Below are 18,879 nucleotides of genomic sequence, written 5' to 3'. Positions count from 1 at the left end.
AAGTTACTTTAGAAGAGAAAGAAAGTGCGGACAGACTGATTCACACTGATCGTTCCCATATGGTTCAATAGATACATTTCAACCTTACTGAATCACTAAAAACCGCTTATTGAATTACAAAAAGAAATTTTTTAAAAATTAAAAATAGTAAACAAGATCATTACCTTATTAACCTTAGGGTATGTGAAATTTATCTGAAGAACATTTTATTTCCTTCCCACTCCTTGGCAAAATACCTGAACACAGAGACTGTAAGATCTACTTTATGATTACAACAAAAAAAAAAAAGCTGAGTAAAAAAGATGGTAATTATACACAAGTCTTTTCCTATAAGACTTTACTTCTTCGTATCTCGCATGTACTGCTAGCTGTATTTCAACAGCCAGCAGCTTTTTTTCCAACAAAACATTTGCTTCACACCTGAATACTTTCCATAGCAAGACAAAAAGTCCAATGGCATTAGATGACTTACTACAAGGAACAAACTACGTTAACATCAATACATTACAGCTGTAGTTTGTGGTGTTCTCAAAAAGAAACATTACCAGTATCATTGCATTTTCTAGTTTTAGTTTTTTAGTGTGAAGCCATGCACTAGTGCATCAACTAACAACCCCACTGAATTCTTGTGCTCATCTAAGAAGGGACCCTGCTGAATGTCCTAATGCATCTTATTGTGAATCTTCAGCAAATAAAACTTCATGTATGAGCTCATGATGTGCTTTGCTGCTGGAAAGTCACAGGCTCTGTGGGAAGCTTTTTATCTTCCCAGCAGTCAGTTCTCTGAGAACATCAGTGCAGCTACTGTAGTTACCTGTAGATTACTTGTATTTTCTCACATCTGTGTCCAGCAATCTAAACCATGATGATAAAGGGTCATTAGGTTTTGAGTGAGGAAGGGGATGGACTAGACAATTTGCTCTGATAAGCTCCTTGTTGCGAGTGCTGGTTTAGAATGTGAAATGGGGGGTTATGCACATTCTCAACACAAACGCCTGTGCTCTCAGAGCACCAATTAAAAATCACACTCAGCCCATCTCAAACTACATGAACACATCTTACCTGAAGTTTTTACAATTAAAATATTGCTACAAACTATTTCTGTCATGGTAAGAAGGACATCAGCTGTCTATTAGCCACAAAAGAATTCAGGTACAATTACTAAGATAACTGCTGTTTGGAGCACAGCAAAGCAATTTCCCACAGTGGGGCTTACAGTTCAATTTACCAGTTGGGCAAATATTTTGTGCTCTGTAGTGGTCCACAGAGTTAACAGTTACCTGTAACATTTGAGTAGTGTTATACTTGGAGAAAACTTTTTTCAACCTAAACAGGTGTTTCAGCTTTATCCCTTCACATGAATACAGATTTTTTTTTCAGCCTTTTTCTAAGAACTCTTTTAAGACTTTCATTTAACATTAAAAGCAAATTTTATGAAAGAGACAATGGGTCTATCTTCCCATTCCAAGCTACTCACAATGAGATCTTTTAAGTTATAGGCTGCTTGGAAGAGGAATAAGCACAATGTCACCTATAAAATTATGTTAATACTCAAGTAACTTGATGAGGTGGTAACAGGCTTTTTTCCTTTCTTCCTTATGGGACATACTTAACTCAGTAAAAAAATAGTAATAATAAACAAACCCCTATTCTCATGAACAAAACAATAATGAAAGAAGGTTGCATTTTCATATGAAGCAAAACCAGGTTATACCATGAATACAGTGTACAGTTCCAAAGACATGGTCAGTGACAGAACTGTGAGAAGCCTTTAAAATATTTATCATGAATTTTTGTGTCAAACTGCAGCAAGTATCATGGTATTGTGTTAGGCAACAGATAAATACATGGAAATACAAATGGGCCATTTGTATTTCTTGGTCAATCTTCAAGCCATCACAAGGAATTCAGGGATTTGAGAGTATGAAGAATGGAATTCCTACACTTCCCTCTTCTTGAAATTAAAATTACCATTCAAACACTAACTCATCAGCTTAGATAGTTCTAAGGTTTTCTCCATTGCCCTTGCAGAGATGATGATATCCTGCTATGTTGCTTTTGAGTCTTAATTTTAAGTCAGTGAATAAAAACAGAAGGTTGATATTTTACATTAAAAAGGTCCATTTCCAAATTACAATAATTGTAACAATACATGAGCTCATAATGGATTTTCTACCAAGATTCAAAGACAGCATTTGAAAATGAGCTCCTTAATTTTATCACTTGGTTTTATTTTATACAAATACATCTTTTAGTTCCAACTGCTGCAAGAGAACTGGCTACATACACAACACTGGTTTGGGTTTCTTTTTTCTCAGTCCATGGTCTTCAATGAAAATGCATCATTTTAAGAACATTAACAGACTGCATTATCAGAAAAAATGAATCCTTAATAATTATTCATACACCAAGTAGCTGTAAACCCAAATCATTTCAGAAGACCTGAATGTGTCAAGAACTTTGACAATTATGACTGGAGCCAGGAAACTGTAGCACTGCAGAATTTCTTATGAATTTTTCTAGTTACTTTTTATAAATGCTGTCCTAGATGACAGCTTAATGTGTACCACATGCAATATTTATTCTTCTTCAGTGTCAGACTGTCTAGCCATCCAAGGGAATACAAAGAATGTCACTTATTAGGATAAAAGCACGAGGAAGGTAATCAAGGACATATGTAACATCAGCCAATCATGCCCTATTTCAACATCCTATTCCATTCATAACAGTTCAACAATTATTTGCTTACTGATAACTTGCTTTCAGGCTGTTTGTGTTCCCCATAATGGTGGTTTGCATTTATTCTGCTCTTTAGAATTGGACACTTGCTGTGCCATGCATGTTTGTCAAAACTTTCTATCTTCTGTCAGAAAGAGCTTTAGCATATCAAACAATTTCTGTTTGTCAGAAATCAGTAATAGAACAATCTAGTTACCTTCTATGTCAATAGGGTACTAACATAACTAGAGACCAGAAACAAAAGGCTATCAGACACTACACACTTCTGCAAGACAGGCAGCTAAACCCACGTTTCTATTTACTGTACTGACCATATAGCTATGTCTTTATGAAAAGCCTAGCACAAAAATTAGACACTGAATGGAATGGAAATGTACTTCAACAAGATACTGTCTGAGCACAAAGACATTAACCTTGCTGTTAAGCTTGAAAACTAAATTTCTTACTAGTCTTCTGTGTCTCTTTACCATACTTTTATTTATTTATTTTACCAAATGTCTATATTAAATACTTAGACATCTTATCTGCTGATTCTAATCTATACAATGCATCAATTTATGAAAAAATGTTAGTTCACAAAGACAAGTAGAGACAGACAGATAGAGGGAGCCAAAGACAAACATTTACCCTCCATAAAGTTATTTTAAAATAATACTACTAATAATAATTTTCAAAAATCCTATGGGAAACTGAATACACATGCACATGCATGCACACTTCATTATTCTGAATATCCTGGGACATTAAGATTTTATTAAATAAAAAACAGGTATGCATTTAATGAGCCTCTGAAATAAAACATGAGCTGGAAGTACCATCACATGTTTTAGATCGGCAACATTGTGCAGGTTTTCAATGTATTAGGTGTAAGATCTTATTTTCTTTTTTTTTCTTTAATAAAAGCCATTTGGATTGAAATACATTTTTGCTTCAGGAATGTACTACTGAGCCAATGCAGGAGAACAAGAGGAAGACTCAATATACAATGAATCTGATTAAACCCAATGAAGGACAATACTAGCACACACACTTAAGTCTCTTTTAAATATTTATCTTCCAAACATTTCATCAGGCTTTAGAAATTAATGCCAGAGTACAGTAAGTCCCAAATGTTATTTAGATTTATATTCTAATCAACTTCTCTTAAAATTAACAATAATTAAGCTCAAGCATTGGTAAGAAAGGATGACAAGATACTCATACCCAATGCCTCATCTGACAGTTCTTCAATTAAACATATATCATGTACCAACTTTGCTCTCCAATTTAAACATGAACACACATCTATTCCTTGTTTCCAGACAAGGATACATGGTTCCATCCACTGTAAGACTAGTGACTACTAACATCTGAACATCAGTCATCCATATTAGTGATTAGAAGAAACTCTAGCTGTGAAAATAAAATACTGTGCCAAAACCTTAGAAGGTAAGATATGTTTCTTGGGAAAAACAAGCAGTTAAATGAAAACATATTTCCATATACTTAATACAAAAGAATGAGCTGTAAATAACCATAAAATTAAAAGGAAAACTATTTTTAAAAAATGCATAAGATTTTCAAAGTAATCACCAATGAAAAATGTGTGCTAGTTGTGAAACAAAGAAGTCACTTAGAAAAAGGAAGCTTAAAAAAAGGACATCAAAGCCACAGAACCTACATTTTCAATTGTATAAAAGAATCATCCTCCTCAAATATTATTTTTCTCATTTATAATAAATGCTTGACTACCTGATGTTTCCATGTAGTCCCTATTTATAGCAAACAGAACAATGTTACAGAAGGTATTTCCCCCAGAGAAGGAGATGTTGCAGACCACTCACAAAGAACAATTTCAAGATGAGCATTTTTCCCAGACCCTACACCATGCATGAGAGAAATAATGGTAGGTAGAATAAAATTAGCTTCAACTATGAGAACTTAAATATATTAACACAATTCTGCAGGAAGTGATAAGCATGAAATGTTTCAAGAAATGAATTCAATAAGCAGAATTTTAAACAAATATACAGGTACTTGTCTGCAAATCAAACACTGCAATACTGAGTAACACATCATGAAAAGAAAGATATTTATCAAATGGGACATTGTTCAAGAGATGGTATTACAGCAATGCTGATTGCAGTTCCTAATCCAGAATACCAAAGCAATACAAGTGTATTGTCTATTTCTTAACAAAAGACAATATTATCAAAGCACTTTTTGCTTGAAAAAATTCTAAAATCAAAGCTCATCTGTCAGGTTATTACAACTGTTGATGCGCCTAACATGAGTTTTCCTCTCAAAACCCAGTTACAGGCAGCAAGGAGGTACCAGATCCTCACACAGAGAGGGAGTTACTCTCATCACACCAGGTGAGACCACAGCCACCCACCTCCAAAGTAATTCAACAGCTTCCTTTGAATCATCTCATGATTCTCAATAGACCGTCAAAAAAACCAACTGCTGGTTTTCAAATGCCATATCAGATACAGGAACAGTGACCCAACAGATTGGGACACAACCTCCCAATCTAACCTCCCCTCCTAGTATCTATTTTCCCCTTGATTTGAAAGAGAAATTTATTTGCTTTAAGGGCTAGTGCACAACTTCTATGTTGTCTAGTTGACAAAGACAGGCTAACAATGTTCATTCATTCTGAAAGGCACAGGGCTTAATAAATTATTATGAAGAAGAAATAAGTAACAGCATTCAGTAACTTAAGGATGAGCAACTGTTAACAAGAATAACAATCTCTTGCAAAAATCTCAATTTATTTGTAAAGCAAAACAGGACAAAAGCTCCCTCTATTAAAAACCCCAAATACTACTTTCTAGGGTAAGACCTGTGCACAGTGCAGTGAAGCCTCTAACACTTAACAACCCAAAAGAAACACAGTCTCTGTGTCTGTTCTACTTTTCCATTACTAATGGTGTTTCTCATGAGCAGCTTCAAATGCGAAAGAGATTTTGACATGAGTATCTACAGGCTTACATGCACAGTCAAACTACTTTATTCTAAAATAATTAAGAGTGAAATTCACTACTGAACTATTCCTCAACTGCCATGGCAGATTAGAAGCAGCATTGTCAGCAGACAGCAATTCATAAGACTACACAAGCCAACTATAAAACTGGTAGGGCATCCAAACACCCATAGCTGCAGTCATTCACTATTAGAACTGAACCCACAGAACTGGATATAAACAGATCAGAAACTACAGTGATGATGGCCAAACCAAAAAACTAAAAACACTGGGAAGGGCGTCTGCACAGGGAAGAAGAAAAGGAAGAGAAGATGGGAAGCAATGCTGAACTGTTCAAAGGCAGGTTTGGATGACATGCAGCTGACAGGACAGGGATCATACACACAGCAATGAAGTTCAGAAGTTGCTTGTAGCTGACACTGATGCTCTCCAAGTACGTGAAGCCTGGTGGGTCATTGTCACAGCAAATGTCACGTATCAGCTGCAGTTGAGATGGCCATGATACACAGATATCACCACACAATTTCAGAAGGCTTTAAGCATTTACCCATAGAGTAACACCACACCACATCAGAAGGCATCAGGTGTATGCCCAGACAGACCTACATCGTATCACTTCAGAAGGCTTCAAGCACCTGCCCTTCTTCTCCTTCAGCACAACCTTTTATATCCCTATCTGCACGACATTACACCTGTGTGTCCCTTTGGTGGTTGGTCAGTGCCCCTGGGCACTCCATGGCTCATTACCTTCAATGCTGCTCACCTGTCCTACAGAGCTGGGGATGAGGCTCAGCCACAGCCCCACTCCCAATCACCACAAACTGTGCACCTACAGGTCACGGCTGCCGTGCTGGGCTCGTTCTGGTGCTCTGGGATGCTGGGCTGTCACGTGTCACTGTGAACACTGTGGAGAGGCTCTTCTTCATTTGCCTGCTCACCCTTCTCTCTGTAGTCTGTAGCCTTTGATGGGTTCTAAGCATAGTGTGATGGTACCTTTGTCTGCCCAGGACAGGCCTTCCCAAAATCCAGGTTTCCCTCTACTATGACCACTCCTCTCTTTACTAGTTCAGGAGTCAACATATTCTAAGTAAACCACTGAGGTTTTATTTCCTGACTTTGCAACACTTTAGCTATTTGGTAGTGCCATGTTGTAATCAGGTGGACCAGAATTTTTGAAAAAAGCATCACCATAAAACACTGCCCATTTTTAAAACATACAGAAACAACTCATTTGAAAAAAATTACTGTCCTAATACGTAGGAACCAAGACATTTGGCACAGAGCAAACTTGCTATCAGAGATAAACCATCACATCTGGGCAGAAGGTGAACACTGGAGCGAAGTTAGACTCCAGGAAGGTGCTTTTATGTCTGGAGCAAGGTTACACACTGAAGCTGAGAATGGGATCCATCTTTCCATGCTTAAAGACATGTCCCCAACACCTGCTATTACCCAAACTATGCATTCACATTCAAACAGACAAGGGACTCCAGAGGGGCAGGCAAATGAAAGCAAACCAAAGCAGGAAGTCTGGTGAAAGAAATCATCCAGGCCAAAGGACTGGACTGGAATTAAGCCAGCAAGAATGGGATGAAATCAAAGCAGAGAGAATCTGGCAAAGACCCATGGAGAACATATCAGCTAGGAAAACAGTGGGGCAAAAAGTATGGGATAAACAGAACAATTAAATAAAGTCACTGGAATTGGTAAAACAGAAGACTCCAAGTCGTCAATTGGCAATGCCCGGACATGGTGCTAGAAAGAAAACAGACTGCCATTTGGTTGATGGATGACTAATTAATTTGTATTCATTAATTCATTTGTATAAGAAACAATAACTCTTTATGAAGCAAATAACATGCACTATCCCTTACTATACTAGGTAGATGCTCCATGAAAAACATTTGCAATTCCCTAGTTTTGAAAGCCTGAGCTGTAAGATGCTCTCAGTCAGGCAGTAAAGATGTAGCACAGGATGCCTACCTTCTGGATCTGATTAGCTTTGAATGTCTGACTTCTCAACTTGTGTGTGCAAAACTTTACTTATACCCAGATAACATAAATCAACTCCTAATATTCTTTTAAAACATTTCAGTTGTAAGGCAGGAACAAGAACTGTAATATATTTTTTAAGTATTATTTTCCAAATTAGTTAACATAGAGGACAACCTTAAAATCATTAAGCAGCTATGTCAAGAAAACATTTCAACGCCACCTTGGCATTACAAGTTATGATTTTAAAATTCCTTCAACTAATTTCTCAAATATATTTATCAGAATAAAATATCTGATAAATCCATAAACATCCATACCTGCAGAAATACAACTAAGAACTCCAAGGCTCCATTTATTACCATAAATGGTAATAAATAATTCCATTTATAACTTCGTTTCTAACTAGTTTAAAAGTGAAAGACCTAGTGAAAGAGATTAGTTCATACTCAAACCTATGGAGTGTTCCTTTTACTTGATCCTCGATATTTCTTTCTTCATGTCAGATTTCCCTACCCCCTCCATTTTTTTTTTAAATATTTGGAACATCTGAAGCAATATGAAAAAGATGAATAGAAAAGGATTATTCACTCTCATAATACAAGATCTAAGGAGCACCAAATGAAATTATGATGGGGCAGATCCAAAACAAGCATAAGGAAGTACTTCTACATATAGCACATTGTTAAGCTGTGGAAGTCCCTGCTTCAGGATATTGGGATACCAAAAAGTATACTTGAGTTCAAAAGGTGAATGGGTAAATTCATAGAATAAAAATCAGTCAAAAAGTATTAATCACAAGTATATCATATCTGGCTCAGTCAGTTCTACAATAACAGATTGCAAGAAGCTGGATGCATATAGCCTGTTTGCTTAATCTGTTCCTATAATCTTCCCTGGACATCTGTTAGTGGCCTGGCAGAAACACGATACCAAAAAAGATGGACCTTTCATCTGACCTAATTATACCTCTTCTAGCTTAAGAACACTGAAAATGCTATGAAAATTAATGGGCAAAATTTTATTTATTATGACATATATGTCACTTTTCTAAATCCACAGGAGCAAAATACTAAGTCCTCTATCCTATCAACACTGACCAACATTTTTAACAGAATGCCTACCATAACATTTTGAGAAACAACCCCTTAAAATTATGTTAACATACATTTGGATATTCAACAAGTCTGAATTATATTAGAGAAAACAATGTTCAGAAATCCATAATTAAGTCTCAGTTTAGTTACAATGCTAGAGATACTAACAAATCTTTAGCAGCATAAGTGGCTTTTTGAATTACAGTCTAGGCATAGGATGAAATTCACTTTATTGGACCAGAGAAATTGAGTCAATAGATCAGATATGCAGCTTTAACATATACAGTATTTCTGGTGCTTGCTGCAAATAAGTCCAAAATACCAAACCAAACATGACGCTAAGCATGGTCCACTATATCCACTCAATATATTTGTTATTTAGCTCAATATATTTCATAATTGGAATCCATTCTCTGAGCCACTAGATGTATGCTCTATGGCAAGACTAAAATGTAAAGTTTAAATTAGATGAAGGGCTGAGAAATCAGATATCCTGGATTCATGTGACATCCGGGGACTCAGAATGCAGTTTTAACTGATAATTATTATTATTATTACTATTTTCAATATTTTCATGGTTAAACTCGAATACAGTATACCATGGTTAAGGTACTAGATCCAGATTTTTTAAAAAAATTAGGAATTATTAAAAGAAGAGTTTAAATATTCATTTAGAGCACAGCAGTACATATTAGGAATGGTTTCAGTGGATTCCCCCATAAACATCAAGATTACTGTCATCTGATCATAACACAAGTGCGACTAACACAGCTGCCATGTCAGCTTCTCTTCAGGGGCTAGGTCTTAATCATAAATCAACTGAATGACTAATTCAACATTGTTAAAACCAGCTTGGAGCCATTCCAGTTTTTACATGTTTCAAAAGGTCAATACACCTACTCAAACACACAATAGTCCTATCTTTCACAGTGTTTTATTCTTTGCTTGGATTGAAAAATGACACACTGGCACCTAAATATAAGTGTGCTTTAACTAACAATTAAAATGTTCATTAATTCTGAAAGAGTGACCGAGTAAAACAAAGAAAATTTCAGTTCTCCTCTCCACACAAAATCAAAAAGCCTCTTCTCTCCTTTGCTGTTTTAAACACTTTTATAGTTGCAAAAGTCTGATGAAAAGAGTCTCTGTTATATTATGAATTAAGCTCAGAAATAAACTTTTTTAGAAGAATGACTACAACTAAATGTGGCTTGTATTTCAAATATGAATACCTACCCCTCAAAATAATAACAAAAATCAGAAAGTGGCATCTAACAGTAAAATATATTCTAATCATTTACATCTGCTTGCACCACATAAATGACAGAAGCCTACCGTTAGCATCCTTCATAGAAAACATTTATTCTGCTCTTAAATATAAAAGCTATGTTGCATAAACAGAGGATTTAAGGCTGTGGCAGAGTAGCTGAAGGAAAGGAAATGGCAATCTTTCTGGTTCTAGTAGATGCCTTTCCCTATCACACAATGTTTCCCACTCATAAATACATGACAAATACTTCCTCAATCATTTTTTACGAGCAGGGATGCACAGGGGGTAGTCAATGGCTAGCTTGAGGGAAAATAGGAACAGCAGGAGGCAGAAACTGTACTGAAAATGGCTATGTGGTAAATTCTCTTCTGGAACATCACTCAGATACCCAGGCTTTGATCTTTCAGCTACAATTACACTCACATCCATGAGATCTGGGTATACTTTTTAAAAACTACATCACTAATTGTAATAGAAACAGTTAAACTGTTTCATTGTATGACTCCTCAACTCAAACATCTGATTTTTTACAAATTAAGAATTGCAATTTATCCAAAGATTTGCTTTCAATTGGGTTTAACTATGTCATCATCACAACCAGTCTCACAAAAAACATGGGGTGACTGGCGACAGCTAAATCACAGACTGGCGTCGCCTAAGTAGTCTGGCTGCCATTAGGGTCTGGGCAATGGTATTTACTGTACAATTAGAGCCACTGAGCTCTACCTGTAATCAGCCAAATACAGGTGTGAGGATCCTCTTTGGGACATGGAAACAGACTCATCCATTTGCACATAAGCTTCCACATCTGTACTGTTACAGCAAGCCTGAAGAAACCATAGCATTTTTACTTTGAAAAAAGTATCACCTTACAGCAACAGAGCAAATACAACTACCCTGATCTTAAATATTTCCTTGGGTAGAACTATTCTTACATTTAAATTGTCATACCCAAAAAATATTTAGAGGGAAAAATTAATTTAAAATTATAAAATTCAGCCAAATATGAAGAGCTTACATTATTATACTGCTCGTGAAGTCTATTCTGAAGTCTGTGTTCGGGACTGAGAGGGTTTGCTACTAAAATACATTAAATTTTGTTCTTTAGTACCAACACAAAATGTCTTGGAGTATCAAAAGGACAGTTTTAGTTGCAGTAATTTCACAGAATTTATTCTAATGATTTATTGGAGTTAACCATCTGACATTAATTATTGTTTTGGCTTCCAGTCTATGAATGTTTATTTTTCAGTTTAAAGCCTTCTCACTCTTTGATATCATATGGAAATGAGAATTTTTAATGGAAAATTGAAACCATGTGCATCTAAGTACTTAATGAAGTACAGGGAGAAACAGAGGGTGTACTTTAGGAGAATTCAGATATTCCGCTTTAGATACTTTTGATTTGTTTGGATGAGTTACATGCATATATCTGTTCACAAACATACATTTTTAGATCTTCAAAGTATCTCACAAGTACAGTGTTTAAAATTCTGAATTGTAAGAAAGTATTTGTTGTTTGGTTGGGTTTTTTTAAACTAAACACACTGCTATAGATTTTCCTCCATCATATGCTAACTACCCAATCTGTTCCGTCCTCCACAGAGCAATATTTATGCCATCTAGAGCTTCCAATGACATGCTAAATGCTGTACTTCCCAACAGTGGATTCCCACCTTACGTCTACCATGTTAGGATTGGATCTTCATCCACTTCACTGAACGTCTGATAGACTGATTTTGTAAACATTATGTACCTGAGTCACAACACTGATGCCAGAAATACCTGACTGAAACCTGAGCTATTCATGGCACTAAAGCCCACCAAAAGAGGCCTGTAAACCACAAGTAAAGCACAAGAAGTGGCAAGAAAGCAAGGCACCCAACTAAAAAAAGAAGAGTAACACTAAAATGTGCAATTTTGCTTGAAAGACTTCTGTGCAACTCACATAGCTTTAGTCTTCTGGCACTGAATTCATTCCTTTGGAATGAAAAAGATGCTGTTCAGACAACCAGCATTACAGAACATGATAAAGCCACATGCTTATTTAAATTAGTACTTCTAAATCAAATCTATTTTCTTCAACATTAATGGCTTCATGTTAAATTGTAAGGATGGAAAGCATATTCTTTTCTGCAGTTTCAGTCAAGGTTTCACCATATGCATTGTACTCCAGCAGCATGTCAGTGGGAGCATAACAAGCAACAGCAGTGCAAGATTAGTTCATATAGCTATTTTAACTAACATCCTTGGTGATCTAAATGTGCAAGGAATTACTGACCATTGAAAAATGTGAAACAGAAATACAAGTTTAGACATTTATCCTCTATACTCACCACTTGTTTTTCTTTCTAATGTAGTCTTTTTCAGACAGATTAACCAAGTAGATCATCGGTTTTGAAGTAAAAAACAAATGTTTGTTCAAAACATCGATCTGGAAGTGAGAATAGAGGGAGAGAATTTTAAAAACAGTTTAAATCAACTTGAATTAATTTTATGATCACTTTCCTCATGGCATGTCTGAGAAGGCTACAGAACTCAAGTGTAATACATAAATCACAGATAAGTATAAATTCAGCTAATAAATTCAACATCCAATAAATTATGAATATCAAATCTAAAAAAAACCCAAAACCAACAACTTTAAAAAGAACCAGTAACAGGTAGCAAAATTAGAAGTCAATTCATGGAGTAATATTTATAGCCTACCTCTTTGTCATTCCAATCATGATAGAAGCGGACAGCTTTCTTTTCATCTATTACCCATGTCTTGATTTTGCACATTACGTCCTACGCAAGATCAAAAAAAAACCCAAAGTCAAAAACTCAGCTGGATATCAAGACTATTCTCTTCCATAAACAAGGCGTGTATCCATTAAGATTCAAAACATACACACAAATGAAAAATTAGATAATACCTTTTATAAACAAATTTTTACTCTTCCAGAAAAACAGAAATTGCTGCTTTCAAAGTCGCTAAAGAGCAATATGGATTATTAAAGTCATCCAAATCCTACAATTAGAAAGTTAAATACACAAGACTCGAGTATCATCTCTTGTCACCAAGAACATCAGCAGAGCTCATAAAATATATGTAAAAATAGGTACATTTTAGATTGCTTTTCGAACTCAGTAAGACGCAACATTTCAGCATCCAGCGGGAGAGACCACGTACAATATAAACATGCCATTAAGAAAAGGGAATGGGTGGGACAAAACACAGCAAAAAAAAATTATTTTTTTTAAATTGTGAGCAAAAGAAATGGAGCCTATTATTGATGATCCACCCTCAAGAAATTAATTCAAACGGCCAAAGCCCTTTTTTATTCCGCATTAATTTTTCGCCAACACCTTCTCCCTCCCCCCCCAAAATGAAACCTGCCAAAGCCTCCATTACACAATGGCAAGAGCCTTGCACTGGTGACCTCCAACCAGCTGCATTCACTTTCAGAACATCTCTCTCGGCAGGAAATCTAAAGGCCTTTTAGTTAGCAAGCTAGTGTGCATTCAGAAGGAGTAACTGCAGGAAGAGCCCAATGTGCTTTGTTTCTCTGGCCTTTCTTCACAGAAAGATTAATCATCTGTGAAATGGAAACGGCAAACAGCAAGTGACACAAACTGAACCCTTCAAGCCTTTCCTCATCAGTTTTGTGGTCGTGAATCCGAAAGCTGCGTGTGGCACGGTTTTCCTTACAGGCAGGTGTTAATAAAAGGCTCTTGGGTCTGAAAGGTCAAACTCTGCTCTTCTAGGAGTAGTACATTTTAGAGTCGCCTATTTTTTGTTGTAGATAATTTATGATCATGCTTTAAATAATGCATTTTTTTAAGTTGAAATTGATGCAACTGAGCATTAAGATCTTTAAAATACAAGGAAACATTCCCTGAACTGTTGAGCACACAACATTTTTTGCACTTAATGCTATGCAGTTGAAGTACATTTATAAACAACCACAAATAACATCAGTATTTACTACCGTCTTTTCTAGTCTTGCAGTAGCTTTAGTGGAGGGGAAAAAAAAAAGCTCTTCTAAATCTTCAGATCCTGATTTGAAACCCTCCAGGAACAGGACTCCCCACAGATTTTAACAAGGAAGGGGCAAGCTAAAACTTTTAATGAAATCTAACATGTTCTGCCTAAGAATAATCACTTTTACTCTCCTATAACTGAATTTCACTCATAAATGTTTAAAAGTGGCTAATATAACACCATTTCCTACAAGGAGAAGATCAAAGTGCTATATTACAAATGCATTATGATTAAAAAAGCACTGTGCAGCTTTGCTATTAACTGTTCTTTAAACCCTAAAAGGCTTCCCATAGATCTCACTTGGCACTGCATATACAACCTTTGACAAGTAATGTAGACCATTTTTATTCATTGCCTAAAATTGTAGGCAATTATGTGCGTCACACTGGCCACCTGCAAATTCTGAATGCCTGCTCCAGTTGTCAGAGCAAAAAACTAATGTCGGAGGGGATTAATCTAGGGGGAGAGAGTCCTCTTTAATGGCTCCAGCAGGTGAAATGGCCCAGCTGGTTACTATGATGAGTGGCCAGAACAGCTTATGTAGAGACATGCAACAAGATTACACATAAAGAAGAAAACACTGGCACCATCTTATCTTTAACCCTATGTGCTTTTCATTTTTTTAATTAATCTGTATAAACAAGATAAGGGAAGCAATTCTACCAGTAAGTACTTTTCACTTAAGATATTTATCCTCAGCTTCTCTTTAAATAGATATATACAAAAATCAACACAACCACCAAGATTCCTGTTCAGCAGTGAAGGAATTCTGGTTACACACTATTTTGGGTTTTGAACTAGTTCTGTAGGCACCTACCACATGACTTTCAGCATTACAGTTTCTCCCACAATAGCAATGCATTGCTACATATAAATTGGAGTCAATAAAAAACTGAAAAAAACCCACCATAACAGAAGTCACTGGAGCCAAACTTTTACGTTTCCGCTTAAGCAGAAATGAAATGTTTTGTAATCACACTGTAAGGGGAGCTACGTAACACAGAACCTCCACATAATTTCAAGCATCAACACAGCAAATAAAGTTTGGCCTTTCTAAAGCCAGTCTAAGCACAGAGCTGCCAATCAAAACCTCTCCCACAATCATTTGCTACTTACAGTGACACACATCTAAATCCATTTTGGCACTGACCTAATTTTATTAATTTCCCGTTTATGCGCCTGATTTAAAACTGTTTGCAACTGTTGTTTTAAAGGAGCGATTACATGGACAATTTCCACAGGTAAGGGAGATCTACAGCTGAGTATGCTGGGGACAACTAACAGCCATCTACTTCCAATGTTATTTTGGTTTTATACCGAGGCTGGCAAAGTACTGAAAAACTTTCTGTAGGTAAAAGGATAGAAACTTGTAAGCAAATGCAGCATTTTTGCATGAAGCTGATGAAGCAGTGAGACACAAAGAAGTTCTCTCATGGACTATATGGGCAGCAGTCACACCATGCAGAATGTAAGTAGGCAGTCCAGAAACTTAAAAATGGGTGAACTTGGATTCCCCTGCATCAGTGGTGGTGTTCCACTGAAATGAGACTTAAGCCCTTAACAAGGAATTGTTACATACAAATGACAACATGAAGAAAGGCACATATTTCCATGTATCTCTTTTTAACTCAGCTGCCCCAACACTCTCAACAAACATACAAATAGCACATTTTTGGGTTATTTCTCATGCAGCACCATTTTTAGTTATTTGCTTCTATTTAGGACTGGTAAAAGAGTACAACCTGATCTTTTTATCTTCTCTATCACTGTACTAGTCATTTAAACACATTTAATCACTACTCACGTTACCTTTGAGATGCTTAATAACAGAATACAGAGCAATGATCCACTTTGTTTTATTAGAACTGGCATCCCCAGCTGGATACTTTAAGGTCAATCTGTCATGATCCACTTTGCCTTCTTTGACCAGAGTGGTACTCTTGTTTTCCAGATAGCAACATTATAACAAGAGCCATTCAGAAAGCCACCAAAAATCACCCCAAATTCCAATTTCTTTACAGTTAACACAAGGCATATGAAATACAGCAAACTTAATGAATATCAAATATCACTGTTTGTAAAATCAGTTCATTTCTGACTATATGCATGGCAATATGTTTAGCACTTACAAATACTCAGTGTATCTATCCATATGAAATACAGTGATTTTAATTATGTCCTGCACTCATTTTCCAAAGACACAAGTACTCAACCCACAAATGCTAAGCAGGACATTAACAGTAAGTCCAGCAGAATAAAATAATGAAATACATGTAAATTGCATATAGCAGATTTACCAAGACCTACTCATGAAACACTACTGTGCAGAAAAATGTGCATACATTAATAGACTTTCTGGATGAATGATAGTAATAATGTGTGCCAATGCCAAATTCTTCTTACAGCATGAGGGACTAAACTGAAGCTTGGAAACCCACTTGCCTACTTGGCATCAGAGAATTGTGATTTTTTTTGTTGTAAATTACCAGGGCATGTAATTAACTTCCGTAAGTTTAATAAAGAAATAAGCAGTTGTGAGGATTATCACTTCACACTTCAAAGTGCAAGTGAATTCCCTGTGATCCTGCAGGCAGTGCAAAAGTCTCCACTAGTACAGAGTAACTGTGAGTACAGTAAGGTTTTTTTCCCCCACCAAGGGACATATGCAGTGTTTTTCAGTATCTTATTCATTCCCTTCAAAACTTCCAAGATGTAAAAACTTACCATCTCCCTGTAAAAGCTTCAAAAGCACTTTTTATTAAAATGTTTCCATTGTCTAAAATTCTATTATTTACACTTCTCTGCCACTAGGAAAAGCTACAAGGAGTACCTAAAACATTATCTGTAGCTCTTAGTTAGCTCCTCTCACTTCATTCCAAAGTCCAACACCTTTGCATATCAGTAATGAAGATGGTAGTGCATAAATAACCTATTCTGACTTCCCTAAAGAATCTGGCTCAGTGGCAGAAGGTGTTTCTTTAATAAATCACTGCATATACTAAATAAAGTCAACACCACCTACCCAGTAGGTCTCAGAATACAACTTAAATAAAAACCTCAATGTGTGTGTTTCTGATGCTACTCCAAACAAATTCTTTGCCTCTCCCTGGTTGCCATCTTTCAACAGGCAAAAAAGGCCATGTTAATGATACACACATTCTGGGAACAGTAACTTACAAACACTGGGAACTAGGTAGGAACCAGAACCGCCCCACAGCTCTAAAAAAGCAAACCATGCTTTTGAATACAAAACCCTGAAGTTCATACACTGTTGGGGAGGGGCAAAGGAAGGGTGGATACAGTATTTACCAACACAGCACTTCCCTCTTGCAAGAGTGGCTGAGAAGCCTGGAGGGTCACAAGCAAATGAACTGTACTGTAACTAGAAGAATAATGCAATCCTGGAGTATATAAATAGCCTAGTGTCCAACAGGAATAATTTTACACTTATCTCTGCTGAAATGATGAAAAACTGGAGAAAAAACCAGAGGTTTTGAGAATGTGCTTATGCATGAAGATTTGGTGTTCTTAAATTCTAAGCTTTTATTCTTATCGCATATATATATATAAAACAAAAATGTCACATATGCAGGGTTTTTCACACTAGCATAGAGAAATCAAATGACTGCTAAAGCCTGACAAACATTGACTAAAATTGTCTCTTATTTCTATACAGTAAAGATAATTAATTACTGGCATATCTAATACAAGTTAAAATAATTTAACTCTAGCCTGAAAATACCTTAATAAAGGTTGATTTTTTTCCTCTAAGACATACATTCCATTTTAACCACAGCTGTAAGAATTAAGTTGGGATATGCAAGGGATCAAACCAGATAATCATTATTCCATCTGACCTTCAAAATTTCAAAATGGTTTTTCAGATACAGCTGGAGAGCAATGCTATTTGAGGTACTCATAGCTACTTTAACTGTGCTGCACCAAGAGCAGTTTACTGAGTACACATGAGGTGGATGAGTGCACCGAGCCCACAGTCCTTCTATTCACGGCTTTCCTTGGAAATCTTTTCACTTCTCTTGTGCAGAGCCTCAGCTGTCTGCTCTTCCTGGAGTTTTTGTGGCAATTTAGAAGATTGAGGATGAAGTGACATGGTAAGAATGTATTCTAAAAACACTGTTTAAAAACAATGGTATTTTAAAGGACAATTAAGACAAATTTGGCAATTTAAAGAAAAGGCTAGATCATGTTTTTTCATCAGTGCTTAAATAAGCTGTAGCAGCTGGGTGCAGGAAAGAGAACAAGCCAGGTACTGCACCAACTGGAGTGACAATGAGCTCCTCTGTGGTACAAAACAATGTCTAATCTCTTACAATTCCCTTGCTCACTGACTTTAATAAAAATACAATGGGCCAAGTAATGGATTTAGGACAAGTGTATTATCCTTCCTTCTATTTAATACCTTCTCACAGAGCCAGTACAAGCTGTACACGATGTAAGATTTACTTAGAACTAGATGCCAATAATGTTTATGAACCACAAAAAGCACTTTCACCCAAAACATCCTACAGGCATTCCAAGCAATGTAATTCCTGTTAATAATCCCCAAATTCTCCTGTGTGGGTCATCCTTGTGGGGTGTACAGCATTATACATGAAACAATTCAGTCACGTGTTGCTTCTCAAAGAAAAAAAGCAAGCAAGAATAAAGAAAGCAGTCCATCTACAAGTGATTATTTCCAGCAGTTCAGAAATTCAGAACAGGGCAATTGCACTGAAAAGTAAAATGAAATATCTTTCACAGAGTTTCATTTAACTTTCCTTATTCCATT

General features: G+C 36.2%; 1 protein-coding gene across 2 annotated transcripts in view; it reads right to left on the bottom strand.

Annotated features, from left to right (window-relative positions):
* The window catches only part of OLA1 (Obg like ATPase 1), a 118,997-nt gene that overhangs the window by 23,723 nt on the left and 76,395 nt on the right, over window positions 1-18,879 (bottom strand). For both annotated transcript variants that reach the window (XM_036386617.2, XM_036386614.2), the window contains exons 6-7: window positions 12,773-12,853; window positions 12,400-12,497 (exon numbers count right to left, since the gene is read on the bottom strand). In XM_036386617.2, the coding sequence (XP_036242510.1) occupies window positions 12,400-12,497; window positions 12,773-12,853 (179 nt within the window). The remainder of the gene's footprint in view (window positions 1-12,399; window positions 12,498-12,772; window positions 12,854-18,879) is intronic.

This window comes from Molothrus ater, chromosome 7 (genome assembly GCF_012460135.2).
Source record: "Molothrus ater isolate BHLD 08-10-18 breed brown headed cowbird chromosome 7, BPBGC_Mater_1.1, whole genome shotgun sequence".
Classification (NCBI taxonomy): domain Eukaryota; kingdom Metazoa; phylum Chordata; class Aves; order Passeriformes; family Icteridae; genus Molothrus; species Molothrus ater.
The sequence above is the reverse complement of the archived record's forward strand: the minus strand, read 5'-3'. Positions and strand labels throughout refer to the sequence as shown.